The sequence below is a fragment of the Phoenix dactylifera genome, chromosome 18 (genome assembly GCF_051530095.1).
Source record: "Phoenix dactylifera cultivar Ajwa chromosome 18, Ajwa_hap1_PhDact_Kaust_v1.1, whole genome shotgun sequence".
NCBI classification, from domain to species: domain Eukaryota; kingdom Viridiplantae; phylum Streptophyta; class Magnoliopsida; order Arecales; family Arecaceae; genus Phoenix; species Phoenix dactylifera.
In genome coordinates this window covers 14,860,779-14,885,786 of record NC_143207.1, presented here as the reverse complement: position 1 = coordinate 14,885,786, position 25,008 = coordinate 14,860,779, and the positions used below count along the sequence as shown (strand labels likewise).

At 38.2% G+C, this 25,008-nt stretch overlaps 1 protein-coding gene across 2 annotated transcripts; it reads right to left on the bottom strand.

The window, feature by feature from the left end:
- Nucleotides 1–14,260: 14,260 nt before the first annotated feature.
- Nucleotides 14,261–23,931, bottom strand: LOC103706792 (uncharacterized). Of its 2 annotated transcripts, none has more exons than XM_008791026.6 (6): nucleotides 22,160–23,931; nucleotides 21,908–21,984; nucleotides 21,359–21,404; nucleotides 20,959–21,136; nucleotides 14,876–14,948; nucleotides 14,261–14,719 (listed from the first exon to the last, which is right to left on the bottom strand). In XM_008791026.6, the coding sequence occupies exons 1-6, from the start codon at nucleotides 23,106–23,108 to the stop codon at nucleotides 14,606–14,608; spliced, it is 1,437 nt and encodes a 478-aa protein (XP_008789248.1). In that variant the 5' UTR covers nucleotides 23,109–23,931; the 3' UTR covers nucleotides 14,261–14,605. The 2 variants fall into 2 exon arrangements, with proteins under 2 accessions (XP_008789248.1, XP_008789246.1); XM_008791024.6 differs by having other exon boundaries at nucleotides 14,876–14,951; nucleotides 22,160–23,929.
- Between the last annotated feature and the right edge of the window lie 1,077 nt (nucleotides 23,932–25,008).

Below are 25,008 nucleotides of genomic sequence, written 5' to 3'. Positions count from 1 at the left end.
TAGATTAATTGATTTTGATGATTAGAATGAGGTTAAAATAGAGTTTCTATGCAGTGATCATCAAATCAGTCCTTAATTAGGTGATTTTCCCTCATTTGGCACGATTATGGCATTGTTTTTAGGTGCGTGCCAAGGTTAGAGACGACTCGAGTAAGTTTCAGAGCCGGCTCCTAAGGGGGAGTCGACTCGCGCATTTGCGGGAGTCGACTCGCAAAGTTGGCAGCTGAGGGGGAGTCGACTCGCACACTGTCGGGAGTCGACTCGCGCATATTCTGGAGTCGACTCGAGGTCGAGTCGACTCGCGACTCAGGGGAGTCGACTCGCAGTCGGGATTCGACTTTTTAACCCTAGGTTTGTCGTTTCGCAAACACTTTTCCTCAAGCCGCCACTGTTCACAAAGCCCTAGAGCCGACTCCTAGGTCATCCCCGATCGTCTCCAAGCCCTTTTCCCGTCGATTTTTTGCCGGACATTGAGTTTCCGTCCGTTCCTAAGTCATTTCCGGTCCGTCCCGAGCTTCCTCTGTCGGTCCTTCACCGTCCTCTAGGTATTTTTCTTCCCGTTTAGGTCAAGATGCCTCGTAAGACCGTCGTTAGGAAGAGGTCTCGTCCCGAGGCCGGTCCCGAGCGGCGCTCCAAGGCGCGGCACGATCCCGCGAGGCAACCACCTCCGGATCGTTCCCCGCCTAGGGTGGTTCTCGTTAGGCCGTTGGCCGGGAAGGCCGTCACCTCCGGGAGGTTTGTCGATTTCGACTATCTCTTCCGGGAGGGGTTCACCATAGGCGATAGGCTTAGAGCCCAGAGCCTAGAGTACTTCCTCACCTTGGACTTTTCCACCTATCCTGGCCTAGTTCAAGAGTTTTACAGTACCGTCCATCGGGGAGATGGAGGTATCGAGGGCACGGTAGTAGGTGTCCCGTTGCGTGTCACAGAGGACCTCATTGCCCATATCCTTCACCTTCCATTAGTAGGGGTGGCTCCCGCACACCCTGAGGATAGAGTTGCGGCCCTTACGGTCGTCTTAGGGCATCCACCTCAGTCCCCCCTAGATGAGGTATCTGCTAGCTCACTTCCTATTGAAGTGAGAATCCTTTTGAGCATTCTGTCCAGGTCCATCTTCCCTAAGACAGGGAGATTTGATTTTGTGAATGAGAGGGACTTAGCTATTATGTCTTATATCCTTCAGGACACCCCGATCAACTTCCCAAAGCTCATTTATAGGTATATGTGTGAGCCCCTAGATAGACCTAGGCTCTCACTCCCATACGGGATGTTATTCACTCTTCTTTTTAGGCAGTACGAGATTCCCATTCCTGAGAGGGAACCCTCTCGTGCCTTGCGATGGACTGATCGCTTATGTACGGGGACTATGCACAGGATGGGGTTTCGGAAGAGAGAAGGGATCTGGGTTAGGAAGTCCACTCTCACTGCTCAGACCACCAGACCATCACCCAGTCCTGAGCCAGATTCAGACTACCCAGACCTTCCAGACCATCCAGACCTCCCATCCACTCCTCCTGCTCCTACCACCTCTGCCGGACCTTCCTCCTCAGTTCCACCATCTATGGAGGTCCGTATTGATACAGAGCAGCTCCGGGAGCTGCGGCAGGAGATCGTCCGAGATCTGAGGGATGAGCTGCTTCGGGAGCTCCGAGGTGCGGTGCCTGCCCCCACTCCTGCACCCGTATCTTCTCAGTTGGTCCCTTCCTTGACAGCCGTGACTGACATGACGGCTCATGTACGGGAAGAGATCTACAATATTCGGAGTTTGGTCCAGGCAGTTCCACAGCATGAGTGAGGTCACGAGCTCCACTCGACAGATGCGAGAGGAGATAGGTCGTGACATGCACACCGCCACCGAGGGGGCCGAGCGCTTGGCGAATGTACTCATCGACAAGCTGGACGCACTTCAGACATCGGTGACTGGGCTTCAGGCGTCGGTGACAGAGCTCTCCACTACACATAGCAGAGCCACCACGTCTATTATCACGCAGCTCGGACATGTGACAGATGCAGTCACCCTCCTCATGGAGCAGAGCCGATTGAGAGGAGGAGCACCATCCTCGAGAGGAGGTGCCACATCCTCCAGAGGAGGAGATGCATCCTCGAGAGGGGGAGCTTCATCCTCGAGGAGGACATAGATGTGTTTGAGTTGTGTTTTGTCTTGCTTTGCTTTACTTATTGTATTCTCACATGTATTCACATTCATATCAATACAATGAGTAGACATTTTACCTTCAATTATGTGCTTTGCTTTATGATTGATTGTGTGTGATTACCTCCTTTTTGGTATGATGACAAAAAGGGGGAAAAATATGTATAAAATGTGTAAAAGGGGAGAAATATGAAAAAAATATGTAAAAGAAATCAATGGAAATAAATAAAAAGATAAACTCTTAAAAACACACTCAAATTTGCTCTAAGTAGATTCGGTACCTCGAGGCTCATTATCTCTCTTTTGGGGCTCCTAATGGAGTAATCTCCAGAATCTATTCAAGGGATATTCGGAGATTAGCTGAATCCTACTCAAGAACAAATTGACAGATTTTTCCTCTAAAAAGATAAAATTCAGTTCAAAAACTTCAAAGCATTAAAAAGAAATTCAGAGAATCAAAACATAGTTGAATGCATATGTTGAGGGGAAGAATCTGAATCTTAATCAGGCTAAATCATTAATGACATATAAGCCAAACAATTGATTGCATAATATGAAGGCTTATATAATTCCAAATGAAAGGGGGAGCTTTAACTCCGAAATTTAATGTTTCACTCCTTTCAAACTTGGATAAATTAAATTATCAGACATTTGAATTCATTTATGGATTTTACTTCATTGTTTTATGAGCAATTCATTTTACATATACTCAAAGTTTTGTCATCATCAAAAAGGAGGAGATTGTGGAGTGATTGATTAAAACCCCATTTGATTTTAATGAGCTCAAAGCATTTGAGTATATCTTGTGATTACTAATGAATTCAATTGAGTGTTTCAGTGAAAATCCTGTCCAAGTGTCTCTAGATTTGGTTCATAGTATTTTGGATAAGGTAAGAAGTCTGCTGAACCAAAGTCTGAGACTCGAGTCGACTCCCGAGTATCACGAGTCGACTCCAAGCGTATCAAGTTCACTGGCACGAGCTCGAGTCGACTCCAGATCAGTACGAGTCGACTCCGACTGAGAACAGACAGAAGGACAGAAAGCTTCAACTCAGAAACTGTCAACGAGTCGACTCCCGAAGTGCGCGAGTCGACTCCAATGTTCAACGAGTCGACTCCAGGGTAGTAAGAGTCGACTCCAAGAGAAACACAAAGAAAAGTCAGAGAACGATTTTCGGACTCTGAGATTCGAGTCGACTCCCGCAGTACGCGAGTCGACTCCGAGACTGAGCGACCATCAACAGACAGAAGACCATATTACTGCCTCTGAGATTCGAGTCGACTCACAGACAGCTCGAGTCGACTCCGAGACAAGCTTCACGTCAAAAGGCAGAAGACCAACTTTCGGAAACTGAGAGCCGAGTCGACTCCAAGGAAGTTCGAGTCGACTCCAAGACTGGATGAGCCAAAAGACAGAGAATCGGGAGTTCGGGCTCTGAGATTCGAGTCGACTCCCAGGACAGTCGAGTCGACTCGAGTGGACAAAATTCAAAATTGGATCCACGGACTTCAGTGGATGAGCCGACTCCAAAATTGCCAGGTCAGCTCCAGAAGTTGGCGAGTCGACTCCAGGTCAAGACGAGTCGACTCCCAGTCAAGACGGCAACTTTAATTCAAATTTGGAACAGTTACCGAGTCGACTCCGGAAAAGCGTGAGTCGACTCCTGCTATAGCCGAGTCGACTCCTGATCGCGCGAGTCGACTCCAACCCACCAACGGTCATATTGTCAGGCTGCGCAGAGTGTGCAGAACGGCCAGAAAAAGCAGAGTAACGGCTAGTTTTCGTGGGGGTTGGCTTAAATAGCCACAGAGGACTGTAGCAAGGTAGAGAACAGATATTCCACTCCAAGCATTCAAGTTTTCAAGCTCTCCAAGTGCTCTTAAACGAAAAAGGGAAGATCTGCATTTACTGCTCCAACAACTTCTTCCCAACAATCAAAGCTTCCTCCTCCTGCATTCAAGTCGACCACTCTTTCAAGAGGAGACCGGAGTTCCAGAAGCCATACCTCTTCACCAGCTTAAAAGCGTTTGAGGGCTTCTAACTCCTTTACGATTATATTGTTTTAAATCTGCTTTTTGAGAAGCTATTTTCTGTTTTCTTCTATCTCTTGTATTTACTTGATTCAATCGGGGGATTGAATCAAGGGGTTTAAGGTTGGTTGGTGAGCCAAGTTAAAACAAACGTGTGTAAGGGTTTGATTGTGAGCCCGGGAAAACAATCGGGGTTGGTTCTAGTCGGTGAGCCTGGGAAAACCGACCGAGTTCGTTGTGAGCTCGTAAAACAACAAGTTTGGTTGTGAGCTTGCAAAACAACCGGCTGTAATCCAAGGGGGTTATAGTGAAATTCCCAAGTGAGACTTGGGGAGTGGACGTAGGAGCAAGGGTTAGCTCCGAACCACTATAAAACTTTGTGTTTGTAGTGCATTGTCTCTCATCTTCTTCCCCGCACATTACTCACAGCACTAGGCTTTAATTAAATAACTTGCTATAGTTTTTAATTAATCATCCACAAAGTTTTAATTAGCCAAATTATTTTAAAAAACCCAATTCACCCCCCCCCCCCCCTCTTGGGTTGTCTATCTGGGCAACAACATGCTCTAATTTGACTACATACTTGGCATGTGAGATCTGCTTAACTACTGAATTAAGGAAAAGAAGCATTGATGTTTCACCTCTGGCCGGCATTTAGCATGGAACAGAGTACATAGTATCTCCTTATAGTGAAAATTGATACATTATCTGGAAATGCCGCCGCACCTTGTTCTGCGGTAGTCTTAAATGTAATTTCCCCCTAATAACCTTTGTAATGAGTGTGATGTTACCCAAAAATTTGGTAGGAAGAGAAGAATCTAAAAATGCTATACCTCCTCCCCAACCTACCATAACACACACACACATACCCAAAAAAAAAGTAATTAGTTTCTTGTCTTTGCAGCAGCTCGAAATATTTCATGTTATCTATTACAAGTGACTCACAGTAAGTATAAATTAAAGTTGTGGCAGTACAGTTTGGCAGTGAATTATTTATACCATCTGTTGGTGTAAATCTTTGAGGTGAAGTTGTATATTAATATGGAGATGATTTGGGCCTGTAGAAATTGGGTTTTATCATTAACCAGCGAGCTTAACAAATATTATTAGCTAAGATAGATTGCACCAAGAGCATCAGGAAATCATGTAATATTAGGTCTAATATAACTTTAACTACCATCAATGCATATATATAACTGAACATGAGTGCTTGAGACTTGTTCTATCTTCAAACTCATCTCCACCAAGTAGGTTTGTTTCAATAATTTGGTAACTTAGAAATTCGGCTCTCTAATGAGCATATCTAGCTGATGGTAATTCGTTACACTGATATAAGTATTTTGCTTATGGAAACTTAGTAAAACCACTAAGGAGTTCTTTCACAAACACATACATAAATACAGACCCAAGAAAAAAGTACTAATCCATGGAGGAGACTGACTTTTCAGGAAGATGGATCTTAGTTTCAGATGATGTGTGTTGGCCATCCCACCATAAAAGTAATTATGAAAGTGCAAACAACATGAAGCTAGGTTTTTATATTAGCAAACAGTCCAGTGTAAACCCCCTTCAAAAACCATTATGCCCCTAACATCTAGGATCAGGAGGGCTTATCAATGCTCTACTCAAAGTTGGATGGTTATTGCTTGGAATTAAGCATGGGTTCTCAATGACAAACAAATATCCATTAATGGATGCATGCAGTTATCCATGAACTAATATGTACAAAATAAAAAACTTGACCAATCTGCATTGTCAGGATGCTTGTATCCGCACCATGCACACAGAGCTCAATCGATCAAGTTGAATCATGCATGTATATATATGAATGTAATCTTTGATTCAAAAGAGGACATGCCCAACCAGAATCTACTAGCTGCAGAAGCAATAATTGTAAGACTACATGCATTTACACTTTCAATTTAGGACTGAAAAAATGAAGTAACTTGAGACATCGACCTGTTAATTGTTAAACATTTTAGCCGAATTTGTCATTCCATCAAATGATAAAAACCAACAGAAGTTTCTTTGAAAAATCAGAAAAGCTGAAAAGATCTGAAGAGAGACGTAGAATAACAGAAGATTGGACATTACACTGATGATAATTAAATAAAGTTTACATGGGAGGGGAATTTTCTGAATGGAGATTAACCTCAAGTCATCATATATATGATGGCTACCCATTACAAAAGTTGTTGGAAAATAAATTTGCCTAGAAACTTCTATATCTTTATTTTATAGAAGTATTATAAAAAAATAATCTACTAGAATAAAATCAGAAAATTGAAAAAAGCATGCCTAGATCGAGGCGTGTATACATATGCCCTAAGAACTTAATTCGTCCTTTACATACAGAATTGCGGCAATCTTGTCCCCAAGGTACAACAACCCGGCTCAATCCGATCTTCCTCTAATGAGCACAATCGCTGAGGAAGCTTAACCTGATTGACTCCTTTAGATGCCCAATAAATAAAAAAAATAAAAAGTAGGAAGTCAAACAGTGGAAGAATTCTCTATATGTAGAAGAAACACTCGAGAGATAGAGTACTAGTGAGAAAGAGAGAGATTGGATTGTTTTTTTGATTAATAGACTCTCTTCAAAAAATTGAAGAGGCGTGATGGTTCCGAAGATACGTAATGTTTCGGAAACACCATATTTTTTTAAAAACCAATATTCTCTTTTGAAAAGCCCTTTCTATTCCCGCTGTGAAAGAGAGAGAGAGAGAGAGAGAATGAGAGAGATAGAGGCCCCTAGGAATCTCCCAGCCATAGATTCCTGGTTCTTGCTCTCTTCTAGTACTCTAAGGTGAGCCCCCAAAGTCCCTACTCATCTTCCTTTTTTCCTGAATTTTTATGGTTTTTTTTTTCTTTTTTTATGTTTGGATTGCTGGGTTTGCTAAAAATGTTTTTCTTTTTGTGTATGTGCAGGTGTGTGGTTGTATGCGTGTGTGTCCATGTGTGGTGTGGAAGGGGTTGTTTTAGTTGTAGATTTAAATTTTATTTGGGAAAGCTATTGGCAGTAGAGCTTTTAGAAGCAGAGCTTTTGGAAGTAGAGTTATTTGAAGTAGAGTTTTGATAAAAAGTTGTTTGCTGTTTGGTAACTACATTTCTAAAGTGCTATGATATTTTAACATGTGTTTGGTAAACAAACTGAGAAAGTACTTTTGGTATGACAAAATGGCCATAAAAAATATTGTATAGTATTATACAACAAAGCATAATAATATATATATATATATATATATATATATATATATATATATATATATATATATATATATATATTAATACATAAATATATAATATAGTATAATATTACTGTAATGTAATATAATATTGTAATAATATAATAATATAATATCGTATATTATATCATAATAATTTGATATAATATTAAATTATTTAACATAACATATTAATGTATTATGATATAATGTAATATAACATTATATTTATAGTATAATACAATAATAAAGATATAAAATATTATAATTATTAACATAAATTAATTTTTCATAATATAATATAATATAATATTAAATTATATAATATAATATATTACTATATTATGATATAATGTAATATAATATTATATTTATAGTATAATACAATAATAAAGATATAAAATATTATAATTATTAGTATAAATTAATTTTTTATCCTCCTGATGATCATTTATCTCTGTAATAAATTTTCTAACAAATTTTTAGGATTATAAAGAAATATTTTGTGTAATTGTTATATTTTATCATGGGTATGTTGATCAAAAAAATAACTTCTCGACCGGGCTTCAAAATGCTTTTCTGAAAAAAATTTCAAAATGGGGATTCTTCCAAAAAGCTGTTTTTAGCTTTTTGAAAAAGCTAAAATATCTTTTCAAAATTTTTACTAAACACTCCTATTTTATCTAAAAATACTTTTGGAAGGTCAGAATGTAATTTTTGGTCCTCCAAAAGCTCCTCCAAACAGGGCCTTATATTCTATTTGCTAGATTATGGATTCTAGCTTTCGCTATTTTTGCCGGGGTTTGGTTTTTTCTTTCTTTTTTTTTGAGTTTATTCGGTGGATTTCGATGGATATCTGATCAATTTCGCATGTTTAGGTTTTAATGCATGTCTAGTGCATGTGAAATGTCGAACTTCTTTGGCAAAATTTTGTTAAAAAAAATTTGTAGATGAAGTATGTGGTGGAGGCTCCTAAGTGAAATAAGTCACGAGTAGTTTTTAGAAACTATAGGTAAGAAAACTTTTTTTGAGGAAACCAAAAGGTGTATCAGTTGTGGTATGGTACTGTTCATATATATTTCTGATCTATTTTGGAACTTTTGTATTATTATTATTATTTTCAAAATTGGAAATGAAGTCGGCATATGATTTGCGACTTCAATTCAAATTTCAAAAAAAAAATTAAATTAGGAAATAAAAATGTTCTCCCCTGTTCCACTCTCCTATATTCCAAAATAAAGAAGACGAGAGGGAGAGGGGGGCTGGGAGAAAAGGAGAGAGAGGAAGAGAGAGGGCTGCCTTAGCAAACCCTAACCTCAAGCCAAGTGCATGCATGCGTGTGATAGAGAGAGAGAGGGAGAGAGGGAGGAAACCACCTATCAGACCATCGGGAGTGGCCGTTGGGGGTTAGGGGTTGTTCACGAGCGGGCATCTCTCGAAATCGCGATCGGATGAGGCTTTCATCATGAGCGAGTAAGATTGGGAGTGGTGTTTAATATGCGAATTGAGACCATCATGAAATTAATAGCCAAACTATCTTAGTCCCCAACTGGTCCCGTTTGATACCTTTGCTACAAATATATGCAATTTCTACCTACAATCCGAAGAAAACTAAAGCAACAGGATTACCCTCATCAAATAAAGCCTGGAAAGCAAATGAAACAAAATACAAAAGAATAACTAACTCTTGTAACAAGTAATGAAATAAAATTCAATGGAGAGGATAGGAGGGAATGTGTGCATCAGTCAATTTTCATCTTAACAACTCAAGAAAAAGTTAGTGCACATATAATTTGAGCATCAAAAAATTCCATTAAGTTCACTATCTATATAAAAGACTGCATGTTCGCTTGATATTGAGAATGATATTAATGGAAAAAAATATTGACATTGGTCTAAGTTTTCTGCCTTATTTGTACTTTCAGACTTAGTTTTGTAAAACTTTAGAACATTTAATCTTTTTTAAAATGAGTAAATACTATGAATGCAGCTTAGTATAGAAGGTTTCTTTTTTATTATTAAGAAATAGGTTTATAAGGGAGAAGCTTTCCAGTTAGCATTGAGTTCATTTCTATTATTGGGTCAAAATGTGCAATTTTGCTTGGAATTGGCATCGACTTCACTTCTATCATTTGGTTAAAATGTATATGTTTGCTTGGAAAGAGAAAGATTTGTTAAAATTGGCTTTGACTAGCATTTATACATATATTTAACTAAACATAACACAAGTTTATGGGCTTTATGCTTGAGAGAGGATACAAGAGTCCAATGCATTGCTCGATCGAGGAATGCATAATTTTTTTAAATAAATACATTGAAATCAAAGGCTAACAAGGCCTAAACATTTAATGGCAATCAGTCCAAGAGTCAGGCCTCAATTTTCAAAAATATGCCATTTTGTATACCTTGTTAAGAAATTGAACTACTACACTCTAAATTGCTGCTCACTATATGGTGTTTTGCACTTTATTTTTGGAATGTTAAAACATGAAAACATTATAATGTATATAGTTTAAACTGTAAAAAAATATTTGGGCATCTAATATAATTCTTCTAGAAACAAAAATAAAATAAAGTCTTTCAATGATAAGTTTCATATATATCTTCTTTTAATATCTCAGCCATGTTACTCTCCTCCATTTCCTTTATCTATGAGGTCCACATGGTCAGATCTCTCATTCATGTTGCCTTTCATCCATTCAAACTACAAGAAAAGCTCTTAACATTTTATTGGAAGAAAAGCTTGAAATGCAAGAGAGTTACAGTTATGCCTACTTTTTCCTCTCTATCTGTCTCTCTCTCTCTCTCCCGTTGTAATTGCCGGTCATGCTTGCTGCTCAACGTCCGGCCTTGGCAGAGTCCTATCGAGGGGTTGTCAGCGAGCTTTAAGGCCTCTCGGGCAGCCCCAAAGCCAGGAATAGTATTAGGATTAAATTCACAAGCAAGCTCAAAATAAAAAAATGAAACAAATTTAACAAAGTAGACAGGAGAAAGAAAAAGGTGGTCTTGGGCGTCGATCGCACAGGAAAGTAAGATGACAACCAAACCATGACCCCATCTGGTCAGCTATAATTTAAGCACATAAAAGTTGTGGGAAAGAAGGGAAGGGAATAAAAAAAAGCTAGTGGAGCAGCAAAAAAAAAAAAACGCAAAGGGAAGGAAGCAAAACAAAAGGCTGTTCGGGATTGTGCCTATGATGAGGCCATCGTACCTTCCTTTTTGTCAGAGAAAAAGAAAAAGGCCGAGAAAGACGCAACTCAATCACAAAGCAATGGATTACAAAATCATTTCAAACACTCTCTCTCTCTCTTTCTCTGAATCAATGTCAGCTCAATGCCTCTCTCTTTGCTGACAATGAGAAAGAAGAAAGATAAACCCTGCTCCACATCTGACTTCCATTTAATGCTCTTCCTCTTTCTAGCTGCGTTGGTATCTGGTCCTCTCGGGCTTCTACTTTGTTACGTATGTTGTCTACTTTGACCAGTTCTACGTCAAAATTTTGCACTCATAATGGTGAAAAGGAGGTGGACCTTCTGTGCATGGAGGGGCCATTGGAAGTGGACATTTTGTGGGCATTGTTTGAAAGGCTGGAAGGTGCTGCACTGCTGGAATTCAGCAGTCAAAGTTTCTTTCCTCCTATACCATTTCTGCTTTAAAATTTTCCTATTAAACTTTTCCATCACGCCTTGTCTTGCCAGGGCAAGGGGTGGGCAATCCCTCTCCGCTCCAAGATCTAATCACTCTCAAGAAGTCCGGGGTTCATGGGAACTGTGATCAGGTTCCCATCCTCCTCAGGCTTTTTCCCTTCTAATCTTACTCACTAAGAAGAAACTCTCTCAAATAAGTTCTTCTCAGTCTTCATGTAACGCTCTCTCTACTCTTAACCCTCTCCTGCAAATAGCTATACATATCCTTTATATCCCATAACTAAATAAAGGTGGGTTAGATATTCAGATTTGAGTCGTATCTTTTGCATGAAAGAATAATTGGTTTTCTTTTACAATGTCAACTACTGAATCCTGCTCTTTTATCGGACTGCATAGATCTTGAAGCTGCGACCTTAAACATGTATGCATGCATTCCATTCATATATTATAGAGAGAGAGACTGCATGTGAAATGGGTTGCTGCGTCAAAGTTGGTTGGACTGATGAATGATCGAAGTAATCCATCAAATAATTTGATTTCGTAAGGTTGGACATGCCACTGTCATGCATTAAATTCCTTCTTTTTTTCTTCAAAGAAAGGATATCTATTACTCCTTGTCATTGTTTTTGTCACGCTTAGAATTGCACGATTCCTGATAGGGATGCAAAGTTGGGTGGAACTCTTGACGGCATATAGTCCAATGCTGCACAAGGCCCACGCTTTCTTTAGGTCCAAGAGTTGAAAATGACTTGAGCTCAGTCCTCATATCTTTCTCTTTTAAAAAAAATAATTTTTATTTTATAATATTAATGTATTTGGTATAATCTATTATTTTTAATAATACAAATATAATGATGGTGATAGTAGCAGAGGCAGGGCGCTAGTAACGTATAGTAGTGGCAGTATAGCAATAGTAGTAGTGGTAAAAGTAATACTGGGGATACCTGATAATGTGATGGCGATACCAATCATGATGGTGGTGTGCAATAGACATGGTTGAGACCATAGTGATGGATGTGTCGTGAAAGTGGTGGTGAGAACAGTGATTGGGGTATTACAAACGATGGCAACGATAGTAACAGTGGTGGAGATAGTGTTGATGATGATGATAAAAAAGATGAACTTAATTTTGAAAATAATGAAATCAAAAAATTTTTACTTTTATTTTACTAGTAATAAAAATAATTAGAAAATAAACAGAATATTATCAAGTATAGACTTTATCTCAATGATATTACATATATATATATATATATATATATATATATATATAGAGAGAGAGAGAGAGAGAGAGAGAGAGAGAGAAAGAAATCTATGACATCATGGGTGGATATGTGCATGTTGTAATACTTTTTTAAAAAAATAATCTAAATTTTGAGGGGAGTTTATCATATCAATATCATGATAGTTTTAGGTCTTTTCTTTACTCCCAACGTCATATTTCTTTTATGGAATTTATTTAAAGGTAAGTGACTTTAGCACATATTTGCCTGACGTGAGCTCCAGGAATCCATTTATTTATTTTTTTTCACGCCACCTCTCTCTTTCTCTTCTCGAATTCCCACAATTTGACTCCAATGGAATGTCATTCTCATTAAATCAGCAAGGACATATGGCTTTACATGATCGCATCAGCCCTTTTCCTTTACCTTTGTTCCTTTTCCTCTCTTTTAAAAAGTAGTACCACAACAAGACGACCAACCTTCTACTAGAAAAACTACAAGGTGACCAATCCTTGCTTGTGGAACCAATTATATAAGTGTGCTGCTCAAAGGACAAATCATGTCTCTAGCTAAAAAAAAAAAAAAAGGACAAATCATGTGGCCGTGGAACAATAACGGATCCATTCAAGCATCGCTGTTTCATGCCTAATAATATATTCCTGCTTCGATTGAGATGGGGCCATTAATTAGAAAATTTAAATATCAATATATTCTTCCACATCTCACTTAACACCCTGGTGGTTTGATAGGGAATGAACTCCTTTTTTTTTCTTTTCTTAAAAAAAAAATCTTTATCTCCAATCAAGCCTACCAAAAACAAAAACAGACTTGGTCTTCATTGTAACCATCCCTTGTAGGAAGAGAAATACTGTGATTTAAACTTCAAGATTTGCTACATATTAGTTTATTGGGAGACATAGGAAATAGGAAGCATAAGCTGAGCTAAGGTTTTCCATTGAGCTCTGGTCGAGCTACATTGGGGTGACACCTTGGATATTAGTGTCGAAGGCATTTGTACTAGAACGAAAAGAATATGGAAGAAGGAAGTGAAAAAATGATGGTTAGAAGCAGTCTCCAAAGAGTGGGAAATAGGTATGAAATACTTTTGGAAAATTATGTCATACTACAGCTGGTTTCTCTCTAAATTTTGTGAGAAATTAATGAAATTTTTTTATTCCCTAGGTTTGAAATCGAGGACTCGAATGTATTGGTTGAATTTATTTGTTTATTCCTCCACGCTCATTGTTTATTCCTCCAGCTGGTTTTCTTGTTTATGGGTCAAGCTCCAAGCAGGTGAAATAAATAAGTAATCAACCTAAAGGGAATATGAAATCATGACTTCACCAGCTTTGGCTTTGACACCATGTTAACTAACCACTTGGCCTCAAAAGCTTAAGCTACAAGTAAGTCGACGATTATAAGACCAATAAATTCAAGCATTATTTGTAGGCCCTTGATTCCTTTGGAAGCAAACACCATGGTTAGAGGAAAGAATGTGAACTGCAGGATTTCCAATTCCCACAACTTAAATAGAGTCATTGGCCCACTCAGAAAGTCTCTTGCCTCTCATTTTCTTAAGACCCTACCATTAAGCTCTTAGGAGGCATAATACACCAACCATATTAATTATGACTACGTTCCTTAGTCCTTGTGTATGAAAAACATGATCCATAGATGCCTCCTTGGTGGTCATTGTCACTGGAGAAGGCAGCAAGACACTGTCAGGAAAAGCTTCTGATGGTGGGATGGTATTCCTCCCATTATTATTCATGTACTGTTTGTTTCCTCTTGATTTTGACACATTGCTTGCATGTTAGGTTAGTGTAGACAGCATTCCTCTACTTGAACCATTCTTCTATTGAACCTAAGGGCTTTGGTATGGATCTAGGTCAGGGCTTTTACACTTTAATAATGGCAAGGACTGAAAGGAGCTCCTGACTTGGGAGACATGAAGAAAAGGCGAGGAGAAAACGAAACAGAAGGGAAAAGTAATATTGTCGAGATTCCTTCATTAGAACATATTCCTTTTCCTTCTATCCCATTTCCATCGTGTATAACAGCTTCCAACTTCAGCTTTAGCCACCTAACTCCACAATGCCTGTAGTTCAGAGACAGAAAGAGAAGAAAAGAAAAGGAGAGAGTGGCCAGTACAATCAAAGTTGCCTCACTATACCCTCAAATTCATTAATATAGGCTTCCCTCTTTCTCCTCCCGTCTTTGATGACAATGAGGGTATCGTGAGGCAAGGATTAAGCTCGTTGTCTTCTCTCTTCTCCTCCATTTTTGATACAAGTGAGCCAAAACCATCAGGATTAGGCTTTATTAGCATCAATCATGTTCTCTACCACACCAGTCTGGTCTTCCCAAGGTGAACTCCAAGCTAGGGTTTTTTATCTCTTGTTGAGAAACATGCAAACCATTGGATCGGCAAGGATTGCTATCCTGTACAAGTCAACACATCGTATTTATGTCATTTATTCATTTGCTTTTCGTACAAACATGAGAGAGAGAGAGAGAGAGAGAGAGTAATGGCTCCATTAGTTGTAATGCATGCATGGCATATAAGAATCGAATAGCTCATTGCGTGTAAGTTAATACCTCAACTTGAGATGACAACATTGTTGATCTAAGCCCATCGATGTCACTTAAATTTGTTTGCAGCCATGTTCCTCTGCTGAAATTTTTTAAGGGAGCGTTAGTCATGCAAAATCCTTTGAAATACGTATATCAAAAAAGAAACCTTTCTCAACCAAAGCATGCTCTTTTTTCGAAAAAGACCAAGCACATCATGTCAATCATATAAATCATATAAATCAACAGATACATATGCTGAGAATTAGAGATTCAAAAAAATCAACTTCTATTTCTTGGTTGTGACTGATGATTTTTTTTTCAAAAAAAAAGTTTTAACCATAACCCCTATACTGCTTCAGTATTCTGCTGCACAACCTACTTGCTGCACAAGGTCTATCATTTCAGAGGATATATAGCAATAGTTCCCAAATAGATCTAGCATAGTACAAGAAAAAAATATGCCATAAGATGTTCATGGAATACAATATATATAATGTGATGATATGATTATAACTATTTTTTCTAAAGCCTTTTGAAGAAAGCTAAGAGGTGGCCAAGTTGTCTTTAGTGCACGCAGGGTAAGGAATGTTAGAATCGCAATGATGCCTTCATTGCATCACTTCTTATGCAGAGACCTTTTCATCCTATCAAACGTGTTAAATTATCAATTTAGTCTCAAAGTAATGGACACATCGCTACAAGAAAATGTGGTTTTAGTGACAGCATTTGTAGCAGCAAAATATGATATTTATCTCTAAAATATTTTACATACATAGCAGAAATGTAATTACCTCTAAAAAATATGTAAATTTATAGCACAATAAAATATGTTCTCTAAAAGAATCTCTATTTTATAGAAGCATTTTTTTTCCGCAAAAACATTTTTTTGCATCAAAATATAAATAAAACCACTAAACTTTTAAGATGGAGTATCAGAGACTATTATTTTTTTTACCACTACTCTGATTTTTTTCTATAACTTTTAGCAGTTATTTCTTTTGTTGCTAAAAGTCTATGTTATTGTAGTATTTAGAGAGGCAATAACAACTATTACCAACCAGATAACTATGATGCGTTTGATAACCATGATAAAGAGTTATGCTTCTGAAAATTTTCCTATAGGATATCTATCTAGAAGCCTCATCATTTAATTATTAAACAGCGGACCATTTATTTAATGAATGAAAATTCAGCCAATTTGTTGAAATCACTCATTTTAAGAATTCCAAAAAGAAAGGATATATAAAGATTGTGGCCATCCTCATGATCATTAGAAACCGAGACCAATATCTCACTACATTCTTAATTTCAATAATCACAACTAAGAAGAATTATTTCAAGTATCTAGGCATATAATCCACAAACTTCCATTAGCCACTCATTCAAACCCTTAAAGCTGGCATGAAGATATATTCCTCATTCATTCCTCTTACCTTACCATTGCATAAAAATCTGAAACCCTCTAGATTTTTGTTGACATCTTTAGAACCCTCTTAATTCTTTTCTATTCTAAATGATTACAAGTAGAAATGACATTATAAACTCTGCTTCTTGTCAAATGGTTCACATTTATTCCTCCATCCATCCGTCTATCAGTATATAGTTAGGCTTGAATACTTCGAGAGCATTTATTCCTAAATGCTTTCCAATGAAAATAAATAAGCCTCTTAAAATAAAAATTCACGCCATTGATAATGCTCTACAATGTATAAAATTCCTAGAGACTAAAAATCATTTATTTTTGAGGTCTTTATCGATTCATATATCATATGGATAAAAAATAAAATGGTTGTAACAGTGAGATACCCTTGATCAATAGTCTAGACGCGACATCCGCTTCACTCAAAATTTGATCTCATAAATTTTAAAATATTAAGAACCAGATAATCTATGGTACATACTTGCTCACTAGATATATTGCAACTATTTGTTTTGTTCTCCTTTGATGGGTACGAATACAGACTTCCAAGACAAATGAATTTTAGTCTCTAGGCAATTTATACATGTAGATCATGATCGATAGTGTGTATTTCCATTTTTAGAAGTCCATGATTGCTTTTCATTGGGAAGCGTTTGGGCCCAACACTCTCAAAAGCATTGTAACTACTCTCTCTCTCTCTCTCTCTCTCTCTCTCTCTCTCTCTCTCTCTCTATCTCTCTCTCTCTCTCTCTCTCTCTCTCTATATATATATATATATATATATATATGTATGTATGTATGTATGTATGTATGTATGTATGTATGTATGTATGTATGTATGTATGTATTATGTATGTATACATGTATATATGCACGTATGTATGATACATGCATGCATGTGTATGCATCTAGACTTGGTGGCATTATTCAAGCAGTTTTCATGTAGTTCCTAATAAATCTCTAGTGTAGATTTGTTACAATAAATGGAAGGGTGGTAACAAACCTTGAAGTTTTCAATGTTTAATTAGGTTTCACAATGAAATAAAACTCTCTTTAACATACAGTTTGAGAATTTTATCTTTTTTTCAAACTTGATTTCTTTGTCACTAAGAGGGTGGTACTTCTCATCATGAGTGGTAAATTTGGATCTAATTTCTTATGCTTAACTTTTATTTTTAACAAAAACTATTTATTAGCTTAGAGAAAGAAAGTTTTCAAATGCCCATTTCATATCATAGATGGACCATAATGGATTGCTTAGGAACTATTACATTAAATAATTTGTGATGTTTGAATATATAACTTTGCAATAAAATTTCAGTAAGGAAAAATGATTTTTTTTCTTTTTACTGAGATTTATATGATATTCACCAGATTCCCTAATGTTAAATTGCTTTGAGAAGCAATAACAATAATCTTGAGCATCATTTCAGCCCATAGCCTATCTCATTCTGCCTACATATACGCTAGCACAAACAAGCTAAGTCAATTTCCAAGTATGAATAGAGTTGAGATTAGATCGCAAGACTTAGTTGGGATATGCATTCCTTTTTGCCACAATATGAGCCTTCAAGTATTCGTTATTGAAGTGTTCCTGATGAGTAATTTTTATTTGTTATATCTCAAGAAACTAACTTTCACTGTCAGACTGTATATGACATGTCAACAATATTATATATATATTCAAATAAATAATACTCAATATATATATATATATATATATATATATATATATATATATATATATATATTGTCAAGATCTATGAAATGAAATGAGAACTGAAGAACCTAATCTAATATATAGTTGTCATCTTATTGAGGATTCATATAGACAAAGAGTCTTTCAACTATTATTAAATCAAAAATGTTAGGCACCACTTTGATTCGTTAGGAGTTTCATTGGAAATAGGAAATGCAATTACTCATGGCAGGGTAATGAATCAATATTTGATAGCAGGGATAAGGATATACGTATACTCTTAGAGATAAATATTCAGTTTTCTTCTTTATTTTTGAGACCTACGATAGGAGGAAGTCTCACCAAAATCAGGTTGAAGATAGGATCGTACCCAATCAAATCATTGGGATTAATTGCCTTATGACTTTACCAACTCAATCAATTAGCACCCTTATATATGGAACTTTTTTTATGGTGGCAAGGATATATATGAAACAACATACTTGTAACTTCTTTTTTTTTTTTTCTTTTGCTACATTGGATGACTTTTACCAACCTAGTATGAAGACATCCAAAAAAACCAAAATCTAACAAGTCACGGAGTATAGCTTCTCTTTTCATCCTTCATTGTTTCTCACATTAATATGATATATAACAAACATGATTCTATTTATGCATTATTATCATTACTAGCATGATAAATTTGCATTGCTCAAGGGTCTTAAATAGAAAATTTCTTGTTAATAAGATGTGGCGGCCTGAGTGGCTTACATTTGGCACTTCCAGTTTCCTTAATTTTGTGTTAAATAATAAATCATCAAGAATGTTTCAATACACACACATAGAGAGATATATATATAAGGAAACATTGATATATATATGTGTGTGTGTGTGTGTGTGTGTGTGTGTGTGTGTGTGTGTCATCAAAAGCGTGCGCACGCACTTTTGATGATATGAGACTAGATGCTTTATATCTTCTGTACGATGAAACTTAATAAATGATAAGAATAGAGAGGATAAACAAAGTTTCTTGTTTTTCTTACTATTAGAAAGTCTATTTTTTTGTCAGAAGTTGTATTTGATAACTGTATAAATTAAGATTTAAGGTAAAATGCACTGAGGAAACCTATCTTAAGCAATAACATGATTGGAATTACTCTATAATTTTTTCTAGGAAAGAAGAAAGCAAGATCTTGAAAGCCAAGTGCGTGCAGCCAAATTCTATTTTTAGAGTTAACGTTGAACTTTTTTTCTTGGCCTTCTGTAGAATTGTTTTCAAGGAAGACCTTTTCTAGAATTTTGAATGCTTACTACATCATATATTATTCTTGTGTTTAATAAAACAATAGATGGGTATCCTAGACCTCCTCTTCCATAAAAAAAAAAGAAGAAATATTATTCTTGTCAAAAGCCTTTTGCTTCTCAGTTTGAAGCCCTAAGATGCATGTGTCTTTATAAACAAATATCCATGGGACAACGAAAATTAATGGATGGGCCACCAACCTGCTTTAAGGCCACTGCTCATGTTTCTTAAAGACTAGATAGTAAATAATGGTCATAAGGCTATAGAAGCTGAAGAATTTGAAGGGTCTCAGTACTACATTCAAATACCTACGGATCAAAACGACCTAGCAACTCCCATTATCAAGTTTTCATTCTATTTAATTATATAACTTTTTTCAGTCATAGAGATTATCTGTGGGAAAAGTGTAACATTAATCTGAGGAACTTAATAAGCAGCTAAGTTTTATTGCAAGTGAAAAATTAATTAACATCTTCCAACTATATGGTAATGACCTTCAAACCGAAAAATAATTTATACCCTGCGCTTCTCTATTAATATTTTATCAACTGACTGTAAAGGTTTACGATGTTTATTATGGATCAGCTCAAAACATACAAAAGGAAAAGTTTAACTCACACAACAAATATTTAACATACATAATATGTATAATTACTTAAAGAAGATTATTTGGAAAAATAATTTTCCCTATTAAACATATTTGTCACATACCCAATAAAAACAATATCTTGTTGAGAGGCAAAAATGATACTAACAACAAGTCCAAACTTTCAACCTAATTGTCTCCGTACAAAGAGAAATGCCATGATAATCATTAAAAATCCATTCACTATACTTTAGGCATTGTGACTAATGCTAAGCAAACAATGATATGCAACTAATTAAGCTGCATATATAAAGTGCCACTGATGAGCAAACAATACAGCACTCTTATAAGTAAGCCGTAGAAGATACAGGAGACATTTCATCCCATGCAACCTTCCAAGCTATTGAACCTTTGTGAGGCAAAGAAGAAAAGGACATAAACCGGTAACATAAAGGCAAAGAAGCCCCAAGTGTAATGCTGAAACTGGTTCGAGTAAAATTAAAGCAAAGAGAGAAAGGAGGAAAAAGAGCAGAAACAAAAACATATTTCTAGGAATTAGCGCATGTCAGGTCAAAACTTATTCCTGGAATCAGAGCCATGCATTGGAAAGAAAGATGAAAATGCACCAGAGGATCAGGAAAAGACAAAGCAAGGCCTAAGCCCATACAGGACGTCCCATTATTCTAATATAATAAAACCAAAGGAAAAAGTATACTCAAGTAAAGGCCTCATGGGGTGTAGGGAGTCTTCTTGGTCTTATGTGACAAAACATTAGCTCCTATGATAGACTATGATGAATAGGGAGCTAAGGCCAAGAATAATCTTGTCTTCTTAATAGTAATAATAAGCTTAGTTATTCCAAATCTTTTGCCCAAAAGCAATTAAGCATGGTTATAATAAACTTAGATTGCCATTCTTCTTTTCTTTCGGGCACTATATTCCCACATGTAGTGAACCTCAGACACAAAGAGGAAAAGAAAAGCAAAAGCTGCCATGAGGCTCCTTTTATTCCTCAGGTATGTGTGCTCGTCAATCTTCCAACCAAAGCCTAATCCCATGCAAACAAAAGAAGTACATATCTCTGCCAAAAGATCACAAGGGAGAAGAGAGGTGAGGTTACCTTGATGAGTTGTTCCACCTTGTAGTAGCACCAGGAGTATTAGTAGCAGTGTTGGAAGAATAGTCCATATCATGTGGTTGGACAGGCCTATCCGACACTCTCTGCTCGATCAACCGTCGGAAGTTTAGATCAGTGGTTCCAGGGCCAAAATCTTCTTCGCCGGAGCCGTCGGATTGACCTTCAAACAATGCAGCAAGAAGGGGGAATACAGTGAGAGATATCACTTAGAAATATGCTATCCCGAGGAAGGGTTAAGGAACTGCTTATTTAGAGACAACCAAAACAATATGGTCTTAGTGAGGATCTCCAACTAAGTTTTGAGGCTTGTAAGTAATGAGAAGAGGAGGAAAAGAGAGAGAGTGAGTGATGGGAGCACAGAAGGCTAAGCAATACGAATTACCTGAGGAAGCTGCAGGCTTGTCAGTGGTCTTCACAGTCCTATACATCTGCAAAGGAAAAGAAACCAAATACCAGTAAAGAAAGATAGAAAGAGAGGGAGAAGTGGGTAGATAAGAAGAAAGGAAAAAAAAAAAAAATAAGCGAAGCGAGGTTACTAGAAAGGAGAAGGAAAGAGAAGAAAAGCATTAATGGAGGAAAACCCAACTCCAATCCAGATGCATCCTTACTTTTTGAGGGGTCTTCCTGTTTCCCCATTTACCCACGAGGTTGATGCTTTAGATTTGGGGCTTGCTTGTATCTTTGGTGTTGTATTATTGTGAAATGATGGCAACTTTTCTTATCAATCCTCTCTCTCTCTCTCTCTCTTATCTTTACTATGAATGGCAGTCTCTTGTCTTGGAGAAGCGGACCCATCTATTCATTCATTCATTCATTCACTCATTCACTCATTTACTGCATCCATTGGCTCTTGTGCCGAGAGAGAGGGAGGAGGGAGGAGGAGGAGAACGATAGAGAGGAGCAGAATGCGAAGGATTATTAGGAAAAATACCTGCAAATGGCTCTTGACATGGGCTAGAGTGAGATCTTTCACATCCATAAGCTCGAGAACTGACTTTGGAGTAGCCCCTGAGAAATATCGTGTAGAACCAAGTAAACAAACAAATACGTAGAACAAGAAGAAGAAGAAGACAATGCATTCCAAAATACTAAGGAAGCAAACTACGGTCATCAGGAAAAGAGAAAAGAGAAAAAAGAAAAGGAAAATTATAGGTTGAGAGAGGAGGAAGTGGGGGACACATACTCTCATGCCCGCCGAGGAGCTCAACGGCATGGACGAAGCGGGCATGGAGGGTGCTAGTCCACCTCATTCTTGGGGCTCTCACGCTCCTCTTAGCCGGGAGCTTCGACATGAACCGCGACCTCATCATGCTGTGTGAGGCGCCCAACGAGCCCATGCCATACTGATGGTGATGGTGGTGGTGGTGTGCTGCTGCCTTGAATGACTCCGACGAGAACCCATTGAACCTTGCCGGCGCTGCCACCATCTGGTGGTGGTACGACGAGCCCACTGGCGGTGGAACCCCGGCTGCAGGGTGCAGAAAGGGTGCCGCGTGGTCCGGATTGGAGGACGCGGCGAATGAGGAGGTCGGCGGCAACGACGAAGACGAGGAGGAGCATAGCGAGGTGGACCACGGTGGAGGATAGGAGGACACGGGGTGGTAGAATCCTATCTTAGAGTGGTCCATGGGGAGGAAGGGGAAAGGGGTGCTGTTGTAGATGGGGATCCCTTTAATTGGCCTCGAGCCCTCCGAGGACGAGTCGACCGACGACCCAATTCCGACGGTGAAGCTGTGGGTGCGGTCATTCAGCAGCGGCGGCGGAGCTGACGATCCGGCCTCCAAGGCAGCCGAAGGGTGCGAGAGCGAGAGCTCGGTGGAGGCGTGGGAGCCGTCATGGCGGGACTTCGGGGAGTCGGCCCGCCGCCATCGGTCGTGGCCGCGGTCTTGCTCGACGGCTGCAGCGGCAGTGGCGGAGGTCGAGGAAGGGGTGCTGCTCGGCGGGCTGATGTGCAAGGAGAGGTCAGGAGACGGCATCGAGGTGGCTTCCATGAGAACACCTTCAAGTGGCATTCTATTCTCTCTCCTCTCCTCCTTCTCTTCCACACTCAAATAAGTGAATTGTTGGCCAACTGAACTCACTTTCCTATTCTGCAATTCAGCTTCCATAACACGAACGCTAGCAATTCTCATAGGAATTCTCCTTCATCTCCCTTTTTGTGCTTTCCATTTGATCTCTGGATAAAGGGAAAGAGAAGGAGGTGTAGACCGACTCTTCTATTCTTCAGCAGAAAGACTAATTTCCCACAGAGGCCAAGTATGGTAAAGCTTTTCTTTCTTGGAAAGAAATGGAGGTAGTAAAGGTATTTTGTTTTGGAAGCTCAAGCTATACTTGTTCTCTCCTCCTTTCGCTCTTATACGACATGATCCAGCAAACACAATCTAGAGAGAGAGAAATTAGATTCAGCTTGCTGTCTGGTAGTGACACTAGGATTAAAGAGTAGAGGAGCAACCAGAATAAGAGCTTACTTGGCCAATTAGGTGCCTTGTTTTGCTGGAAGGACTGAAAGGAGAGCTTTAGGAGAGGGTAAGGAGGGTGAGTGAGAGAGGAAGGGAGGAGTTATCAAGCTCAATGAATAGCATTAGTGGATGGGGGGAGGCATGAAGAAAGGAAGCCCACTTGGAAAGAATTTGAGGTCTACCCTTAGAGAAAGGAAGTATATATGAGAAAATGACACTCGAGAAAAGTATAAGAGGGAGAGAGAGAGAGAGAGAGAGAGAGAGAGATCCAAATGGTCGAAACACTAAAGAAACGGAGGCCTTTCGGACCTGCAACCCCGGAGACGCCGGGTTACAAAGCTACCATTATGAATTCTAGAGGGAGGGGGGGAGAGAGAGAGAAGGGAAAGAAAAGGAGAAAGAGTTGAGGCTCGTGCGGGGATTCCTTTTCCCCCACTGCCTGCGGTTTTGAACTGTGAAAGTCTTGCTCTGTCTCTCTCGTCCTTTTTTTTTTTCCTTTCTTTCTTTCTTTTTTTCTTCTTATGGGGAAAAGAGAGGCGGGTATTATTGTCCATCCCTTTCTCTCTCATAAATTGGATTTGATATGTGGGTGGGTTCCAGTGTCCCTATGGGTTTGCTCACCACATACGTCCACAAGGAGTGGTGTTCATTCCTACTATGGAAATAGGGGGTTTTAGTTATGTATAATTGATATACAATAGGTATTCTGTTCATGAATACTATTCACTGTAGATTAATATTAGAAGGGACCTAATCGAGCTTACCACTTTTCACTGGTGAATTCAGGTCGAATTGAATTACTTAACGCGCAAGGTAACTTGCTAGGTAGTAGGTTTTTTTGATGGCGTACAAGTTTAGGATTTGGGCGAAACTATGGAGCAAAATTGAAATCTAATTGTAAGTAATTGAGTTGGGTGAAACTAGAAGTGGAGGATTTACGCTCGTTGCCTATAGGGCTTGGAGTCAACGTCTGCCGATGTAGCTACAAACTCAGACAATTCAAGTTTCATACTGCTGGATGATGGAGTTTTCATTTTTTTGGCCATGTTCTCTCGAGATAGTGAAAAAATAACCTGATGGATGACAAAACTGAATGGTCCATTCTTTCTCTTCATGAATTCCATGTTGATGTAACACAAATAGTCAAGTTGTTGGCTTGATGTAGTATTTTAAAAAAATAAATAAATAAAGGCAAATTGATTAGAAATTTATATTGAATTATCAGGTGCACAAGAATCTTGCTTCCTAGGTTTTCTATCTGCGATGGTTCATCTTGCATGCAGAAAGGACAAAGAATTGGCATGGGTAAGGCAATTGAGCTAGCAATGGTTAAACCATCCTGTAAACACAAGTGGGTTGTGTTTCCTATTTCATATGACTTAAAAGTCTGTCAATATAATGAAACCTAATTGAAAATGAAGAAGAGAAACGTAGAATAATATACATATAATCTCTGTCCTATTTGATATGACCATAATACTTATTTGTTGGAAATGCCACCCAATTGTGATAGGACATTGGAGATTGCGACGAAAGACATCCAAATACATGTTTGAAATAAATAGTTTTCTGA